The sequence below is a fragment of the Chiloscyllium plagiosum genome, chromosome 10, assembly GCF_004010195.1.
Source record: "Chiloscyllium plagiosum isolate BGI_BamShark_2017 chromosome 10, ASM401019v2, whole genome shotgun sequence".
NCBI lineage: Eukaryota > Metazoa > Chordata > Chondrichthyes > Orectolobiformes > Hemiscylliidae > Chiloscyllium > Chiloscyllium plagiosum.
In genome coordinates, this window is record NC_057719.1 from 79,023,515 (window position 1) to 79,040,472 (window position 16,958).

The 16,958-nt window shown below is 43.4% G+C and overlaps 1 protein-coding gene across 2 annotated transcripts in view; it reads left to right on the top strand.

Annotated features, from left to right (window-relative positions):
- The window catches only part of LOC122553807 (C-type lectin domain family 18 member A-like), a 39,416-nt gene extending 24,246 nt beyond the window's left edge, over window positions 1-15,170 (top strand). Inside the window, exons 4-12 of one of the 2 annotated variants that reach the window (XM_043698158.1) lie at window positions 530-627; window positions 2,842-2,963; window positions 5,532-5,600; window positions 6,614-6,706; window positions 10,865-10,971; window positions 11,633-11,762; window positions 12,728-12,824; window positions 13,103-13,194; window positions 14,540-15,170. In XM_043698158.1, coding sequence (XP_043554093.1) covers window positions 530-627; window positions 2,842-2,963; window positions 5,532-5,600; window positions 6,614-6,706; window positions 10,865-10,971; window positions 11,633-11,762; window positions 12,728-12,824; window positions 13,103-13,194; window positions 14,540-14,568 — 837 coding nt within the window. In that variant the 3' untranslated portion in view covers window positions 14,569-15,170. Of the gene's footprint in view, window positions 1-529; window positions 628-2,841; window positions 2,964-5,531; window positions 5,640-6,613; window positions 6,707-10,864; window positions 10,972-11,632; window positions 11,763-12,727; window positions 12,825-13,102; window positions 13,195-14,539 lie in introns of both variants that reach the window. The other variant, XM_043698157.1, reaches the window with a different exon arrangement.
- Window positions 15,171-16,958: the final 1,788 nt, after the last annotated feature.

Consider the following 16,958-nt stretch of genomic DNA (forward strand, 5'->3'; position numbering starts at 1 on the left):
ACTCAACCTGCATGTTTACCTTTAGAGAATCCTCAACTAGCACTCCCAGATCCCTTTGTACTTTGGCTTTATGAATTTTCTCACCGTTTAGAAAGTAGTCCATGCTTGTATTCTTTTTTCCAAAGTGCAAGACCTTGCATTTGCTCACATTGAACTTCATCAGCTATTTCCTGGACCATCTCCCAAACTGTCTAGACCTTCTGCAGCCTCCTCACTTCCTCAGTAGTGTGTGTCTACTGGTAAGGGCTGAAGTGAATGTGCAGGCCAAGACCCACCACCTGCATACAACTAAATGCAATTAATAAACAATTAATATCCTGTCCTGTGATAATCCTCCCCCTGTCCTTTCCTCTGCCCTTCCCCTTTGCCACTCTTTGGGCCTTTGGTTCTGCCCTGTGCTCTTCACCCTCTGCCCTGCCTTTAAGGTCTGCTCAATCCCAGTTACAGACAACAGTGGAGAATCCAGCTCGTGGGAGGCAAGTGAAAGGAGGAGCAAACCTTAATGCTCTTGAATTCTGTTTTTTAACAGCTTGTCTGGGCGACCACCAGCAAAGTGGGGTGTGGGAAGCGCACGTGTTTTCAGAATGGAGAATGGATGGACATCGTTATCTGTGCCTATTCACCAGGGTAAGACCCTATTAATGGTACAGTTACCGTACTCTAGTTAGGCATCTTCTACACATTGAAATCACATAGGTCCCTCACAGCAATGGCCCATCTGCCACTTGGGTGCCTGAAAAGTCCTTCCTGCTAAAACTGCACCTTTCCAAAATGGAATGGACTCTTCATTACCCAATTGAATCATTCTATTCTTTTGGTCTCAACCTTTTTTCCAGGTCCAATCTTTTAAATGAAAAAAAGATTTCAAAGTTTGTTTTTCAAAATAATGTCTATTTACATTTACTCTGTCTCCTCATATCCAGTTTCATTGACATCTTAACGTTTTTTTTGTTAGAAGTGATGAGATGTCAAGGGTGTTGGTTGTGGCTTAGCAATTACACTCTTGCCTTTGACTTAGAAGATTTTATGATGATCACTCATAACACTTCAGTATTTTAGACAGCTTTTCCTTTTAATTTCAAAACGTGTTGTGTTTGAAAGGAGGACTGCGACAGGAATATTCAGTAACTGGCAAAATCTGTGTGAAGCTAATCGAATAGCACACTTGTAAATTGTCAGGGAAACTTCAAATAAGGAGAGACTTAGCAAGAACTAATGAGGGGATGGACTATCTCCCCTCTCTTTGCAGAGATTCAACTTTTGTTTTACCATCCAGGAATATACAAAAAGGATTAAAAAGCCAGTTTCAATTCTACTGGAGTGAGCTAGTGGGACTAAACACTACTGTGTGTACCAGACTAGATGTAAGCATGTTAGTTCAAGCACTATCTCCTAGTTACCCTTATGTTGCAGGCAAAGACTCTCTGTAACTTTGACCACAGCAAACCAATTAAAAAGAACAAAGGACAGCAAAGGAATATCACCTTGAATGTTACAGCTCAGTCAGGATTGAAATGCAGCAGAACTACAGAAGCTCAACCTATCTGCAAAACCAAGTACCATGAGACCAGTTGTTCACCAACCAATGTCAGTGCTATTGGTAACTTACACTGCAACAGCCATAATGTTCAACTACCTGCTCTTCATGAACAATTCAGTAACTGATCAGTGTCCTTTTTCTTTTAGCCATTTCTTTTGGACTCCCCTCTTACATTGGATCTGCGTATGTGTGTGCTGCGTTAGCATTTTTTACCACATATAATAATTAATAAACACACACATTTTGTTATTTCAAGTTAAATTAGCTCCTTTTAAAGCATAAGCTCATTAAAGGAAGTGGTGGAGGCTGGTACTATTACAACATTTAAAGGCATCTGGATGGGTACATGAATAGGAAGGGTTTAGAGAGATATGGCCAAATGCTGATAAATGGGACAAGATTAGGTTTGGATATCTGGTTGGCATGGACGGGTTGGACTGATGGGTATGTTTCTGTGCTGTACATCTCCATGACTCTATGACTATGACTCTATGGTGAGGGAGAAAGGTACAAACAAGGCAATGGATCTTTTTTTAATGCAACCAATTGACGAGATGGGTGAATAAAGAAGAGGAGCCAGTTTGGGGTTCCTCATTTAGAGTTGTAATTAATTGGAGAACGTCACCTGAAATCTGGTCATAGATCGTCAGTGATCTGTTGCAATAAATTAGGGGCTCATCCAGAATTAGAATTATAGAATCCCTACACTGTGGAAACAGGCTATTTGGCCCAACAAGTCCACACTAACCCAAGTCGATAATTATCAGTTTGGAAAAAAGAAGGAAAGATACTGCAAAGTCTTTCATGGATTTGATTTGCTACGGTACAGAAATACCCTCATTGGATGTCACAGTATTCCTAGCCGAATTACTTTTGAGGATTTAAATGTCCTGTTCTTCATGCAGTTAAAGATTTGGTGTAGCACTTACAGTTAGAAATTTACCTAAAACCAGAAAACCTCAAAATTTTAAAAGAGATGGCAAATGGTGGAAAGTGAGAAAGATTAAATGGATAGAGTGGTGGTAGAGTGGGTTTACTAATTACTAACCACAAGAAGAAATACTAACTCAACACATAGACACACAGATTAGAAACAAGAGGTGAATCTAAAGGGTGTCAGATTGATGAGATGATGTTCTCCCCTCAATGGCAGTAGGGACAGCAGCAGGCTGTATTACCACAGTATAAAAGGACTGTGTCAGAGTGCAGCTACACCCCTTGCCCCAGCTTCAGTTTTGCACTATGCAGATCAGGTCTGGATGCATGAGGTCCATTCTCATGTCTCGTTGTTTGCATTTCAGAGGCAACTGGGAAATCAATGGAAGAACCATCATTCCTTATAAGGAAGGGGCTTCATGCTCCCTCTGCACCTCTCGCATGTCAGGTTGCTTTAAATCCTGGGATCACCGTGGTGGACTGTGCGGTGAGTAGCTGCAGTGAGTCAGTGACTTTCTTATATACCATACCATTGACACTGTGTGTAACAATCCTCCGTTAAGACAAATCTCTCTGTAAAGGCTTTGTTATTACCCAACCACAGATTGGCATCAACTCTACCATTACAAACCTACTTATACAGACATTTTGTTTTGTCTGATGTCGGTTCAGTGTAAAGTGATGGATACGTGGGTGATATCTTCAGAAATGCAATGGCCAATGGGTTCTAAATATTTCGAGAAGTTATCAGAGGCCGTCAGAAATGAACTCATGCCACTCAGCAGCTCATGAATAGGTTTTTTTTCCCTTAAAAGCGACTGCATAGCGAGAGTAATACAGGACCAAACCTGTTTGATATGGTCGGGTTAAAACCGCAGGTGGAAGATTGGAAGTTTGAAAATCTCGAGTTGTTTCAACAGAATGTTCGAAGTTATGGTGTGATTGACAGCTTACATAAACTGTTCATCTTCCTTCCCACCTCTCCGCTCCACCCTCCCCTCCGACCTATCACCATTACCCCCACCTCCATCTACTATTGCACTCTTGTCGACCTTCCCCCCAGCCCCACCCCTCTCCCATTTATCTCTCCACCCCCTCAGCTCACAGTCTCATTCCTGATGAAGGGCTTTTGCCCAAAACATCGACTCCCCTGCTTCTCAGACGCTGCCCGACCTGCTCTGCTTTTCCAGCAACACACGTTCAACTCTAATCTCCAGCATCTGCAGTCCTCACTTTTGCCCAGCTTGCATAGACTATTAAAGGTTCATAAAAGAACAAAGTCCTTAATCTTTACGAACAACAATAATTTCTAGGTCTGCCTACAGTTAAAAGTCTTCATTCAACATTCCTTAAACTTGAAGTCATTGCTCATTGCTTGGTAAATGTAAAGGCCGGATTTTCAGAGTCGGGCAAACTGCACAAAATGGTAAGCAGGACCCAGATACTGACCTTGCACCCATTTCTGATCCAGCAACTGGGTAGGTGTGATTCACTCAGAAGGGTCATTTGCACTCAGTGCTGAGGGCATTACCCTATAGCGTGAGATTCATGAATATATGGAGTAGATGCAAACACTTTTGAAGAACTGATAGAGTCCACATGACCAGCATAGTCCAAAGTATTTTAAATTCCCCATGCTTTAAACTGAAGAGAAAAGGCTGTAGCTGTCAGTGTGAAATTTATTTTTTAAATCCCTCTGCTACTTTAATGACTGGCTCGGTTATAAAAAGCATAACATCTGATTGTGCAGATACATTAAAGATCTTTGTTGATTTTACCCCAAGGGATATAATTATGTCATTATTGATTGCTTTGCTAAATTTCAAAATCTTCAGTTACTTCAGCAGAGTGTTCTGAGTTCATAGTTTGATTGACAATTTGAATAGACTATTAAAGGATTAGGTGGATCTGCATAGAAGTTTGTTGTTTTTAAGCAAGTAATCACTTAAGGAGATTTAGCAGCTTTGAAGATGTTATATGAATTTGAGTCCTTTTTAGTACCTAGTGAGTGGAAGTGAGAGCTGTATTAGGATTGCTAGAATATTTTTTTCATCTCTACATTGATCTTGAGCTAATGGTGGGATCTGATTGAGAGGCTAAGGAAGTGATGTGGATGAAATGGAGGGCAATGTCAATTGAGGTTGTGGAGCATGAGTTAACATTGAGCTGGGATGGAGAGAATGGGTCATGGAGAAGTGAGGGCTGAAGGACCTAACATGGCCTAAGACAATTGGGACAAAATTGCAGAGAACAGAGGCAGGTCTTCTAACACCTTATTTCAGTACCTGCCCCACCCCATAGACACTTACTCTCTGCTTGAATGGGTCTGACTCGATCCAAATGAAAAATTGCATGTTTTGTGTTACTTTTAACTGAGGTGAGTCTGGCATGTCTGGAAATTTCTCTACTTGAGCTACCCACCTCAGTAGTCAAATCTGCTTGAAATTTCCACCCTCAGGCATGATGTTTTCACCTGTCACACTTAACAGTTTTAAGCTAGGAGACATCCTACACAATGTCACTTGTGCATATGATAAGTTCAAACAGGCTGAATCTCCACTGTTTGGCAGGAGATTATGAGTGAGTACAGCTCTCTGGTTGGACTGGCTCAGTGTTGGAAGCTGAGAAATGCTGGGGCAACTCACACCCTGATTTTCCATCCTCCACCAACTAGATTCCACCAGACCTTCCCAACCTAATGCCAGAGAAATAACCATTTACCTTATCTCTCCTTAGAATCTCCTTGCTCAGATGCCTTAAATGTTGGCCATAAGTCAATGAGAGCACTTCCATTCCTGAGTCAGACCATTGTGGGTGAGTTTCACCCCATTAAGCCCTACACTCCCACAAATGCAGTTCTTTGAGTTAAACAAAGTCTTTTCAATTGGTTACAAATGATCCCACACACCCAATTGGCAAAGAGCTCCCCCACAACCAATCGACTTTTATCCCTCAACCAGCGCCACTAAAAGAGACTATCAAGTTGTTGGCACATTTCTATGTTTGGGATCCTGCTGTGCACTGACACTGTATCAATGCAAGCCTTTCCTTCCAGAGGTTCCCAGGAACCCGTGTCGGATGAGCTGCAGTAATAGAGGCCAGCTGAATGTGAGCTCGTGTCGATGTGAGTGTTTACCAGGATTCACTGGAAGGTACTGCCAAGGTATATGCAAGGAATGAGGAACTGGGGTCCATTACCCGCCTTGGACTGTCAAACTTATGCTGACTGCTTTCTTCCCATCTCAGGACATCTCAAAGTACCTGGCAGCCAATGAAGTGCAAAATGGGGTCACTGATATAATATAGGAAACACAACAGACCATTTGCAAACGGCAATATGATATCAGCCACATCATGTATTGTTGGATGAAGGTTAAATATTGTCCAGGACACCTGCCGTACTCTTCTCAAATATTGCTTTGGGAACTTTTATACCCACCTGACAGGGCAAGAGTAGTCCCAATTCAACAGCTTGTTGAACAGGAAGCACCCCATGTTGCAGCACGTACTCAATACTTCACTGAGAATACCAGTCTGGATCTTGCTTTCTGGAGTGGGAATTTAACTACAGTTTTCCTGATTGAGAGGAAAGAGCACTGCCCACTGAGCCACTTTGGAGCTAGTTGCAAATGCTTAGGCTATTGCTTGGAGATCTGAATAATTATAACAATTTCGACGTATCTGAATCCCACATGGAGTTGCACGGTGGCTCTGTGGTTAGCATCACTGCCTCACAGTGCCAGGGACCTGGGTTCAATTCCACCCTCGGGCGATTGTCTGTGTGGAGTTTGCACGTTCTCCCCGTGCCTGTGTGGGTTTCCTCCGGGTGCTCTGGTTTCCTCCCATAATCCAAAGATGTGCTGATTAGGGTGGATTGGCCATACTAAATTTCCCATAGTGTCCAGGGATATGTAGGGTAAATGGATTGGCCATGGGACATGGAGGGTTATGGGGGTGGGTGGAAGTGGATGGGGATGCTCTTTGAAGGGACAGTGTGGACTCGCTGGGCCCAACGGCCTGCTTCCACAATGTAGGGATTCTATCGAGCTTGGATTCTGTGGTGTAACGGGGACAAATTGAGCTGTGAAGAGATTAAACATTGTCTTTCTTTGTGAAACTGCCTGTCCTTTTTTCCAGTCAGGTGCAGTGTGCAATGCATTCACGGGAAGTATAGAGAAGAAGAGTGCTCCTGCATGTGCAATGTTGGATATGGAGGTGCCCTGTGTGGGGGTGAGTGACAATGGGCAGGAAAGTCAAACTCCAATGTTTGTTCTCCATGTGCAATGACTGTACAGAATTGAACTGCTTTAGTGACTATGTATGTGTACAAAGATATTTTTTAGGAGTAAAGTACTTTTTTTATATAATAAAAGGAAGGTGAGTGACAACAGATTCATATGAAAGCCAAGGACACAGAGACAGTTGCAGAGTGTGGCAAGTTTTCATAGATGGATTCTCCTCATTGCAATGACTCAAAACTAAGTTTAAAGGTGAGACTCAGAGGTAATAGTCAAGGTTGTGCACAGGGTTTATACTCACGGTTAGAAGTTGGGATTGGCTTTAGAATAGGTTTAGGCATGAAGATTAGGATGGATAGAAGCTTAAGGTTAAAGTTAAGGGTACATTCAGCTCTTTTGCCAGGACAAGGTCTTGCTATTTCCAACAAGATTATTGAGCCACCCCATTACTAAGTCAATGATATCCCTATTGGATCCAACCAGCTGTATAGCCAAAAACTTCTGTACAGTGAACTGAGTAAGGAATGACTGTCCCTCTGCCACAAGGATACTGCAAGCAAAATATAAAGCTGGCAGACATCAGCACTGACACTAGGAGACATCGCTGATGGGCATGACCTCTGGAGACTGACTGTTTGGTAGGGCATTGGAAAAAATGAAGAAAAATTAAATCCTAAACTGGTTGAGAAGAGGGCCCAGAGAAAACCAGAGCTTCTCCACTCATGGCTGGGTCAGATTGGGCTCCCTGAGCCACACCAGGTCACACTTGACAAAGAGTTGAGCATTCTAGCGCAAGCCATTATCTTGTGAGCTGGAAGGCTGACAAAGTAAGTAAGGTTAGGTTTAATGTTAGGATTACGGGTTAGGATTAGGGTTGGAAATTAGGGATATGGACTACTGAAGGTACTGATTGGGGATTAGGTGTCAATGAAGCTTGGACATTGGTGAAGAAGGGGCTGAGGTGCATCATCACCAGTGGAGGTGACATTACAATTTGAAACGCTTTCATTGCAATCTTGTGTATTTCCATTGACTGTTTGATTGCTGTTTCTATTTTTGTTTGAGTTAGCCCCTCGTCAGGAGCTGTGTAACTTCTTTAACGTTTATTAAGAAGAGTCGAGGTTTGGGGCAGGTCTAGAAGGGAATTGTCTGAATTGAAAATGAGCTGACAAATTGATCATTCATGCTTTCACACTGTATTGTCAAGCAGTCGGTAAGTCATTGCATTACATTGCCCGGACTCCAAATTCCAATGCTCATTAAATTCACTGACTGTCCATCTGAACTGGTTGTTCAGTCCTCAGCGCTTATACAATTTAAACAACTCAGTCCTCTCAATGGATGAGAAATATGGGTTGTCCTGAAAGGACAAAATTAAATAAATGATGCGAGTCAGAAGCTGAACTTAGGTGGAGATTAATTTTGCTGTTGTCGTTGTTGAGAAGGATAGGAATGTTGAAATGTCTGCAGGAGAACAGGCTCAACATCCATCCTGTTCTCTACCAACCTGATGGCAGCTGGTTCAATGGTCGTTGAGTTGGTGACCAATTGTGTCAATCATTCTCTGTTAATTAATTTTCAGTGCGCAAGAGGTGAGGAAAACCACAGAGGTGGGAAAGTTTTGAGGACTATAGATGCAATGTCATTTTCTTCCCGATGGAAAACTGAAACACCAATATTTGAGTCGCCCATCGAGACAGGCGCATGAGAGATATTTGGAAAAAGGTCAATGGTTAGGTCTTCCCACTGTTAGGCTTTTTGCCAACCCAGATATTCTACCTGTGACCAACGGCAGGTATGTAAATCCTGGGGTGGGTTTCTGGATACGTTTTGCCGTGATGTCACTGTCACTGTTGGGTACATTCGCCAAAGACCCTGGGAACTGTAATTCTGCCAGTCAGAATTTAAGTGTTTCAGGTAAAATCTGCACGTGTGCAAATTCAGGACATCCCTCTGGTTGTTTGTACTTGGCATTTGTTTTTGGCATCAGAAGATTCAGACCAATATTTTGACCTTCTTAAGGAAGAAGCTGTACATGCTTCTGACACGTCGGCAACTACAGAACTACCAAGACCAAAGACTGAAATGAGGAGCTTCCTGTAGACTGCAGACAAAGATATGCAGTTTCCACTCAACATCCAGCAAATCCCCATTGTGCTGTTCCATTGCAGTGTCAGTTAGTTGCCAGTAGAGGCTCTCAGAGAGCAATAGTGACTACAGCTTCAGTTGAGCTCAGGCAATACATATTTTTAGATATGTTTAGATTAGATTACGGTCTCTGGTGCTGTGAGGCAGCAGTGCTAACCACTGTGCCACCGTGCCGCCCACGGTTTTCATCAACCAGTTCAGACATCTCATGGCGTACCTGTGGAGCAGATGGGACTTTATCTCTGGTCTCCTATCCCAGAGGTAGGACTGCACTACAAGAGCCCTGAAGGCAGTATATAAATCTGCCTGTAGAGAGCATGCTCAAAGAGAACTTCCAATCATTGTGATACTAAATAGCTTTCTGAGCGCAATTTGTTTCCTACCCTATTGGCTAATCATTGGCATCAGCCAATATCTATTCAAAAGCATTTGGAAACAGATTGGAACTTTACAGAAAACAACAACAATTTGCATTTATGTACCAACTTTACAGCGGTATCACATCCCAAATTACATCACAAATGTGTTTTTGACAATAAAGGATATCAGGGAAGGTGCCTGGAAGCTCAGCCCGAGAGATGCATCTTGAGGAATCTATCATGCAAACCAGCCTCCCGGCCATTGAGTCCATCTATACTCCCTACTGCCTCGGGAAAGCAACCAACATAATCAAAGACCCCTCCCACCTCAACTACACTTCCTTCCACCCTCTTCCATTGGACAGAAGATGTAAACGTTTATATATACATACAAATACGTTTAAGAACGCCATCTTCCCTGCTGTAATCAAACTTTTGAATAGACCTCTTTAATGATAATCTCTCTCTGCACCTTCTTGGCAGCTGTAACACTGTATCCTAAACTCTGTTCTGTTACCCTGAAGTGCTTGTAGAGTACGATCTGCCTGTAAAGCATGTAAGACAATACTTTTCACTGTACCTTGGCACACGAGACACTCATAAGTCAAATCAAATCAAAATGGAATAGAGAGCGAAGAAAGGCAAAGGGGTTAATGGAGAACGGGAATCGACATTTCAGGCAAAGCCCTTCATCAGGATGAAAGGCCTTTGTCCGAAACGTCGATTTTCCTGCTCCTCAGGTGTTGCCTGACCTGCTGTGCTTTTCCAGCGCCAAACTCTGAACTCTGATCTCCAGCATCTGCAGTCCTCACTTTCTCCTAAAGAGATTAATAGAGGCCATTCTGGAATTTAGATCCTGTTATCTTAAAGCACAGTCCAGCTGCTGGAAGACGGACAAGAAAGAGGCTGTTCAGAACTTTACCCAATATCTAGGGGCTGGATTAAATGTTATGGGCAGGAGGTGTAGTGGGAAGCTGAGCAAGATGGTCTTTTTATGCAGTGAGCAGTAATGACGAGGAAATTACTATTTATGAAGGTGGTGCAACTGGAAACTGTCTGTGATTTCAAAAGGGAGTTGGATGGACACTGAAGGGAATTAAATCTCACAGGCTTTGGGGAGAGAGATGGAGGAGTGGGCCTGGTGAATTGTTTCATGAGAAGCTAGCAGGGGTTCAGTGGACCAGATGACCTTCACCTGTGCTGGAAATAATGTCATGATCAAAAGGTCATTGCCAAATCATGCCTGTCTTGACCCTGCAAAAGATCTCTGTAAAAGTTTCTTCTGACAAACCTAACGTGAAATGTTAACCCATTTGGGAAAGGCACAATTTTAACAAGAAACAGTGAAACTGGAAGGTTATTAGGATCTAAGGAGCTGTCTAGCAGACCTATAAAGAGATATGTCGTAGTATATGATCCCTGTTTTCTGATGGTGAGGGCAATGCATTTTCACACATTCTTTGGTTCTGTGTTGTGTGTGATTAAAATCCAAGATCCCTGATCATATACAGTCATACAGGCACAAAGGTGACTGTTTGGCCCATCATGTCGTGCTGGCTCTTTGAAAGAACTGTATGACTCAGCCTTGCTCTTTCCCGGTAGCTGTTCTAACTCCTAACTCTTGCGTGACTTTTCGTTCCCAGAAAAGATGGAGTTTCCATTTCATACCTGTGATATCCAGATTGATGGAGATTGCTTTATGGTCTCTCCTGAAGCCGACACATATTACGGAGCCAAGAACGAATGTCAGGTAACAGAACAAACCAGGCAAGTCTTGCCTTTGAAGTTTCTCAGGCTTCCAATTCTAGGTGCCACGGTGGCTCAGTGGTTAGCACTGCTGCCTCACAGCACCAAGGACCCTGGGTTCAATCCCAGCCTCAGTCTGCCCGGAGTTTTCACGTTCTGCGTGGGTTTCGTCTGGATGCTCCAGTTTCCTCCTACAGTCCAAAGATGTGCAGGTTAGGTGGACTAGCCATGCTAAATTGACCATAATGTGCATGGATATGGAGGCTAGGTGGATTAGCCATAGGAAATTTAGGGTCACAGGGATAGGAGGTGGGTTTGGAGATGCTATTTGGAACATTGGTGTGGATGCAATGAGTTGAATGGCCTGCTTCCCCAATGTAGGGATTCTGTATCACAGGGAGCATTACTCTATATTTAAGCTGAACCATAGTGCCATGGAATAGATGGCATGAATGTTGCATAGCATCCATCAGCTTGCATGCTCAAAAGGAAAATTGAAGCCAAGAGTGAACACACATTATTTGTAAAGAGAATAGATTCTCAGACTAGTAACTCCGATGTACAGTATAGAAAAACCAGTCAATTTCAGCAGCAGTGTTCCAAGTCTGACTTATTTGCTGTGACATCTTTGTGGATTAATCTTTGGTCTCATTGTTTTTCTTCAGGAGCGAGGTGGGATTTTAGCACAAATTAAAAACCAGAAGGTGCAAGATATTTTGGCTTTTTACCTTAGCCAGTTAGAGACTACAAATGAGGTGACTGACCCAGACTTTGAAACTCGCAACTTCTGGATCGGTGAGCTGTTGTGTTTAATCCATAACATTCTCTATCCATTAATAATCTTTGTGTTGGCTTCATTTCACTCTCAGTGAGTTATAGTCACTCTACGCCCTAGTGTGAGGGAGCTGGATTAACATTAGGAGAAATACACAGGGTGCTGGTGGAGGGGGGTTACTGAGTGAAGTGTGAAGGAGCTGGATTAACATCAGGAGAGATCCAGTCAGTAACACAGGGTGATGGGGGAGAGGGGTTACTGAGTGACAGTGTGAGGGAGCTGGATTAACATCAGGAGAGATACAGTCAGTAACACAGGGTGTGGGGGAGAGGGGTTACTGAGTGACAGTGTGAGGGAGCTGGATTAACATCAGGAGAGATACAGTCATTAACACAAGGTGCTAGGGGAGAGGGGTTACCGAGTGACAGTGTGAGGGAGCTGGATTAACATCAGGAGAGATACAGTCAGTAATACAGGGTGCTGGGGGAGAGGGGTTACTGAGTGACTGTGTGAGGGAGCTGCATTAACATCAGAAGAGATAGAGTCAGTAACACAAAGTGCTCGGGGAAAGGGATTACTGAGTGACAATGTGAGGGAGCTGGATTAACATCAGGAGAGATACAGTCAGTAACACAAGGTGCTGGGGGAGAGGGGTTACTGAGTGAGTGTGAGGGAACTGGATTAACATCAGGAGAGATACAGTCAGTAATACAGGGTGCTAGGGGAGAGGGGTTACTGAGTGACAGTGTGAGGGAGCTGGATTAACATCAGGAGCTGAGTGACAGTGTGAGGGAGCTGGATTAACATCAGGAGAGATACAGTCAGTAACACAAGGTGCTTGGGGAGAGGGGTTACTGAGTGACAGTGTGAAGGGGCTGGACTAACAGCAGTAAAGACACGGGGTATGGTTATAATGGGATTAAGATGGATAAATCACTGTAGATGTAATTATTTTAGCTTAATTGGCTCTTTTTATTGTTTTCAGGCTTAACATACAAAATGTCGAGAGATTCATTCCGTTGGGACTCTGGGGAACTTCCCACTTTTTACAGTTTTGCTTTTGGACAGCCAGATAATCAGGGGTAAGTCAGGATGGGCTAAAACACATTCCTTGCTCAGATAATTAATACACATATAATATACAAAATTCATATGGAACCTCTAGAACCTTCAGCATGATGGCATAACTTTGTGACATCAACAGTGTTAACTAATTAGCACCAAACCAGAAAAATAGTACCATATTCTGGTACCAGTGGAAATGAACCTCCCTGCTAAAAATGTATGGGAGACATGCACAATGTGTACCCCCTCAGCTTATCACCGTTTCACTCACTGGGCTTCCTTTTTTTTGTTCCAGTTTTGGAAACTGTGTCGAGTTGCAAGTTTCAAGTGCTTTCAACTGGAATGATCAGCGTTGCAAGACGCGCAACCGATACATCTGCCAGTTCAGTGAGTACCATTCCTTTACTGAAGCATGTTAGGTACTGGCTGGAGAACTAAAGGAGTAACCAAGCAATGGTTGGGTGGCAATGATGAGACTACAACATATTGAAGGCAGTGCCCGTGTCATCGGAGTTGGACACTTGGGCCAGTCCCCAATGCTCCCTGACTCTCACATCGAAGTTTTTGTTGTACATGTTTTTGCTCCTAACGCCATCTGATTTTCAAACACTATGTCACTTTGTGAGACATAGAATGCTGGTGACATATATTACTAAGCTGCCATCTCTTCTCTCTGCTCACAGTATTGGCCCTCGCTGGCTAAATCAATGAGTGTGGAAAATAAATGGGTGCAATAGTCTGCCATTTAGTATTTATTTATTAATTCATGGGAAATGAGCTTCACTGGCTGGGTCAGAATTTATTGCTCATCCCTAACTGTCCACGAGAAGATGGTGATGAGCCATCTTGTTGAACTGCTGCAGCCTCAGTGTGTGGGGACAGCCACTGTGGCGTTGGGGAGGATTTTGACCCAGTGACAGGGAAGTAGTTCCAAGTCATGTGATTGGCTTGGAGGGGAACTTGCAAGTGCTGGTGTTCCCATGTACCTGCTCCTCAGAAGCCAGTACATCACATCTCTCAGGCAGAACATTGTGAGTTCACATCCCATTCCAGAGATCCAAGCCCACCATTATAGAGTCAGAGAGATGTTACAGCACGGAAACAGACCCGTCGGTCCAATGAGTCCTAAATTAATCTCGTCCGATTTGTCAACATCTGGGCCATTTTCCTCTAACCCTTTCTTATTCATGTTCCCATCCAGATGTCTATTAAATGCTGTAATTGTACCAGCTTCCACCACTTCCTCTGGCAGCTCATTCCATACACGTACCACTCTGCATGGAAAAGTTGCCCCTTAAATCACTTTTAAATGTTGCCCTTTCATCTTAAACCTTTACCCTCTAGTTTTGCACTCCTCTATCCTGGGGATAAGGCCTTGGCTATTCACCCTAGCCATGCCCCTCATGATTTTATAAAGCTCTGTAAGGTCACTTCTCAGCCTACGACGCTCCAATTCTGGTTGACAATGCCAGTGTCAGTACCAAGGGAATGTTACACGGTCAGAACAACCATCTATCGGCTGAGATATGAAGCCAAGGCTGAAACTGTTGTCTTGAATATTTATAAAATAATCCGTGGTACCCACTGAGACAGGGCTGACAATCTTCTTGACACAGAAAGGGATGTGCTGTGTTGGTCACATACACTGCCCAACCTGGATGGCTACTTGGGGTGTGAGGAGTGTGGTTTTTACAGACAAGGAACTTAATAAGATAATCTCTTCTATTTTCAGGTGAGAAGCACGTTGCACAGTGGGCATGAATGGGATGTCAATTGTGTTTCCACGGAGAGATGTGAAACAAGTGTCGATTTGTAAATGAACTGAACTAGCCACCGCAATAGATTAGGAATCGGGGATCGTAGGCACTGAGTCCGAGCAAAGGCCAGGGTCAGTTTCGTGGCCAACCAGCACAGTTCTGGCCATCCTGACAGTAGGAAAGTAGTGTGCCCTTGAAATGTAAGTCCTTTGTTATAACACAGAGACCCTGCATTCAAACAAGGCAAAGAAGAATTGTTCTCAAGTTCCTGGACTTCTGGACACTAAGGGAATTGGTTCAAAGGGTCTGGAGTCTTCTCCTTGGTGCTTCCACGACAAAGAAATATCAAAGGTCATAGTACTGCTCACTCTGAGGAATACCTCACCACTCAGTGTTGGGTTGGGTGGTGGGGAGTTAGTGTTTTATGATTCCCTGCACGACAAGCCGCTGAACTGCTCAGAGCCATTCCCCCAGAGGGTGCAGCAATGAAAACGAATAAATGCGCCATGTTGGCAGGCAGATAAGTTATAATTATGTACCCTTCAGATGACATGCCTGCCTCCTCACTGCATTGCTTTGTTCAAGGTGTGTGAATGCATTCGTGTGTACATGCATTCGTGTGTACATGTGTGGTATGTGCGATTGTGTGTTTGTGTGTGTGTACCTGTACATGCATGTGAGTCTTTGTACATGTGTCTGTGTGTGTATACAAGTGACTGTATGTGTACATGTTAAGTGTGTGTGTGCTTTCACCTTCTGGCTGCATTGTGAGTACAATTACAGTTCTCAACACTCACTTGGTGCTAATATAAAAAGGGTAGTGTTATCACTGATTAGGAAGTCTGTAGCAACCTGCCATTGTATAAGCTGAACAAAACTCCATGTAGTGTAACCAGCTGTAGTAAAACTGCCTGGTTAAAGGTCAAATAAACATGTTCAAATGTTACCAACTAATTAGCTCAACATTAAAAGTCGGATGAGCGGCATTCACATCTGGAAGTCTCTACCAAAACTGAAGTGTATTTTACAGCCAAAATGGATGTCATCTTTCCCCAGGGCCTCCCAGTGTGACAAACAGGAAAGTTTCACTAGGACCAACATTGTCTGAGGTCAATCCCAGCCAACTGGCCTTCTCCTCCAGGCTCCTTCTCCTCTCTGCCTCCAGAATGGTACATAATTCCCTCTTAAATCCACTTACAACATCTGAATAATGATGGAAATGCTGAAATTCCACTTCTGAATACCTCCATCTTCCTTCGCCACATTGAACCTTCTTTCGTAAACTCTTCTTCCCAAATCTCTTTACGATACAGACTATTAGCAAGTCCAATTCCAGACCCACCAACACTGCATTCATTAATCTGTATTGGCCCCTGATGTCTCCTTCTAGCTGGGGAATGTCATAGAATGATTATAGCATGGATGGCCATTCAGCCCATTTTGTCTGTGCCAACTCTATGCAAGATCAACTTGGCCCATCCCATTCCTTTGACCTTTCCACATAGCCCTGTCACTTAAACTTCTTTCACGTGTTTATTCAAGTCCATTTCGATACCACACCTCTACCACACTCTCATGCAGAACATTCCAGTTCTGAACCAATGCATGAAAAGGTTTTTCTCATGAAATCACTGGGCTCATTTGCTGTTCATCTTATACCCTTTGGTTCTCAAACATTCTGCCAACGAGAACAATTTCTCCCCATCTATTCTGTCCTGATCCATCATGATTTTGAAAGCCTCAATGAAATCTCTGCATCATTGAACATACAAACAAGGAACAACAGTAGGCCTGTCAGCTCCACTGTTCAATAAGATCATGGCGGTTTTGATTTTAACCTCAACCCTACATTCCTGCACATCCCCAGTAATCTTTCATCTGCCTTAAAAATATTTCCTTTTAAGGATGAGAAATCTAAAGACCGATAAGCCTCATCTCTGTTTTAAATGGCTAATCCCTTACTTTTTTAAACTATGGCTCTCAGTTCCAGATTCTGGCACTAGAGAGCACACCATTTCAACACTGACCTGGTCAAGTTCCCTCAGGATCTTAGCTATTTCAGTTAAGTCACCTCTTACTATTCTAAGCTCCAGAAAACACAGGCCTAGCATGTGTAGACTTTCTTCACAAGGCAATCCACTCATCATAGGTATTATCCTAGTGAACCTTCTCTGAACTGCTTCCAACATTCCTCTGTACATAGCAGCATAGGGCAGCATGGTGGCTCAGCAGTTAGCACCGGTACCTCGTAGCACAGGAATCCAGGTTCTATTCCATCCTCAAGTAACTGTTTGTATGGACTTTGCACATTATCTCCATGTCTATGTGGGGCTATCCTCCCACAGTCCAAAGATGTGCAGGTAAGGTAGATTGCCTATGCTAAATTGTTCATAG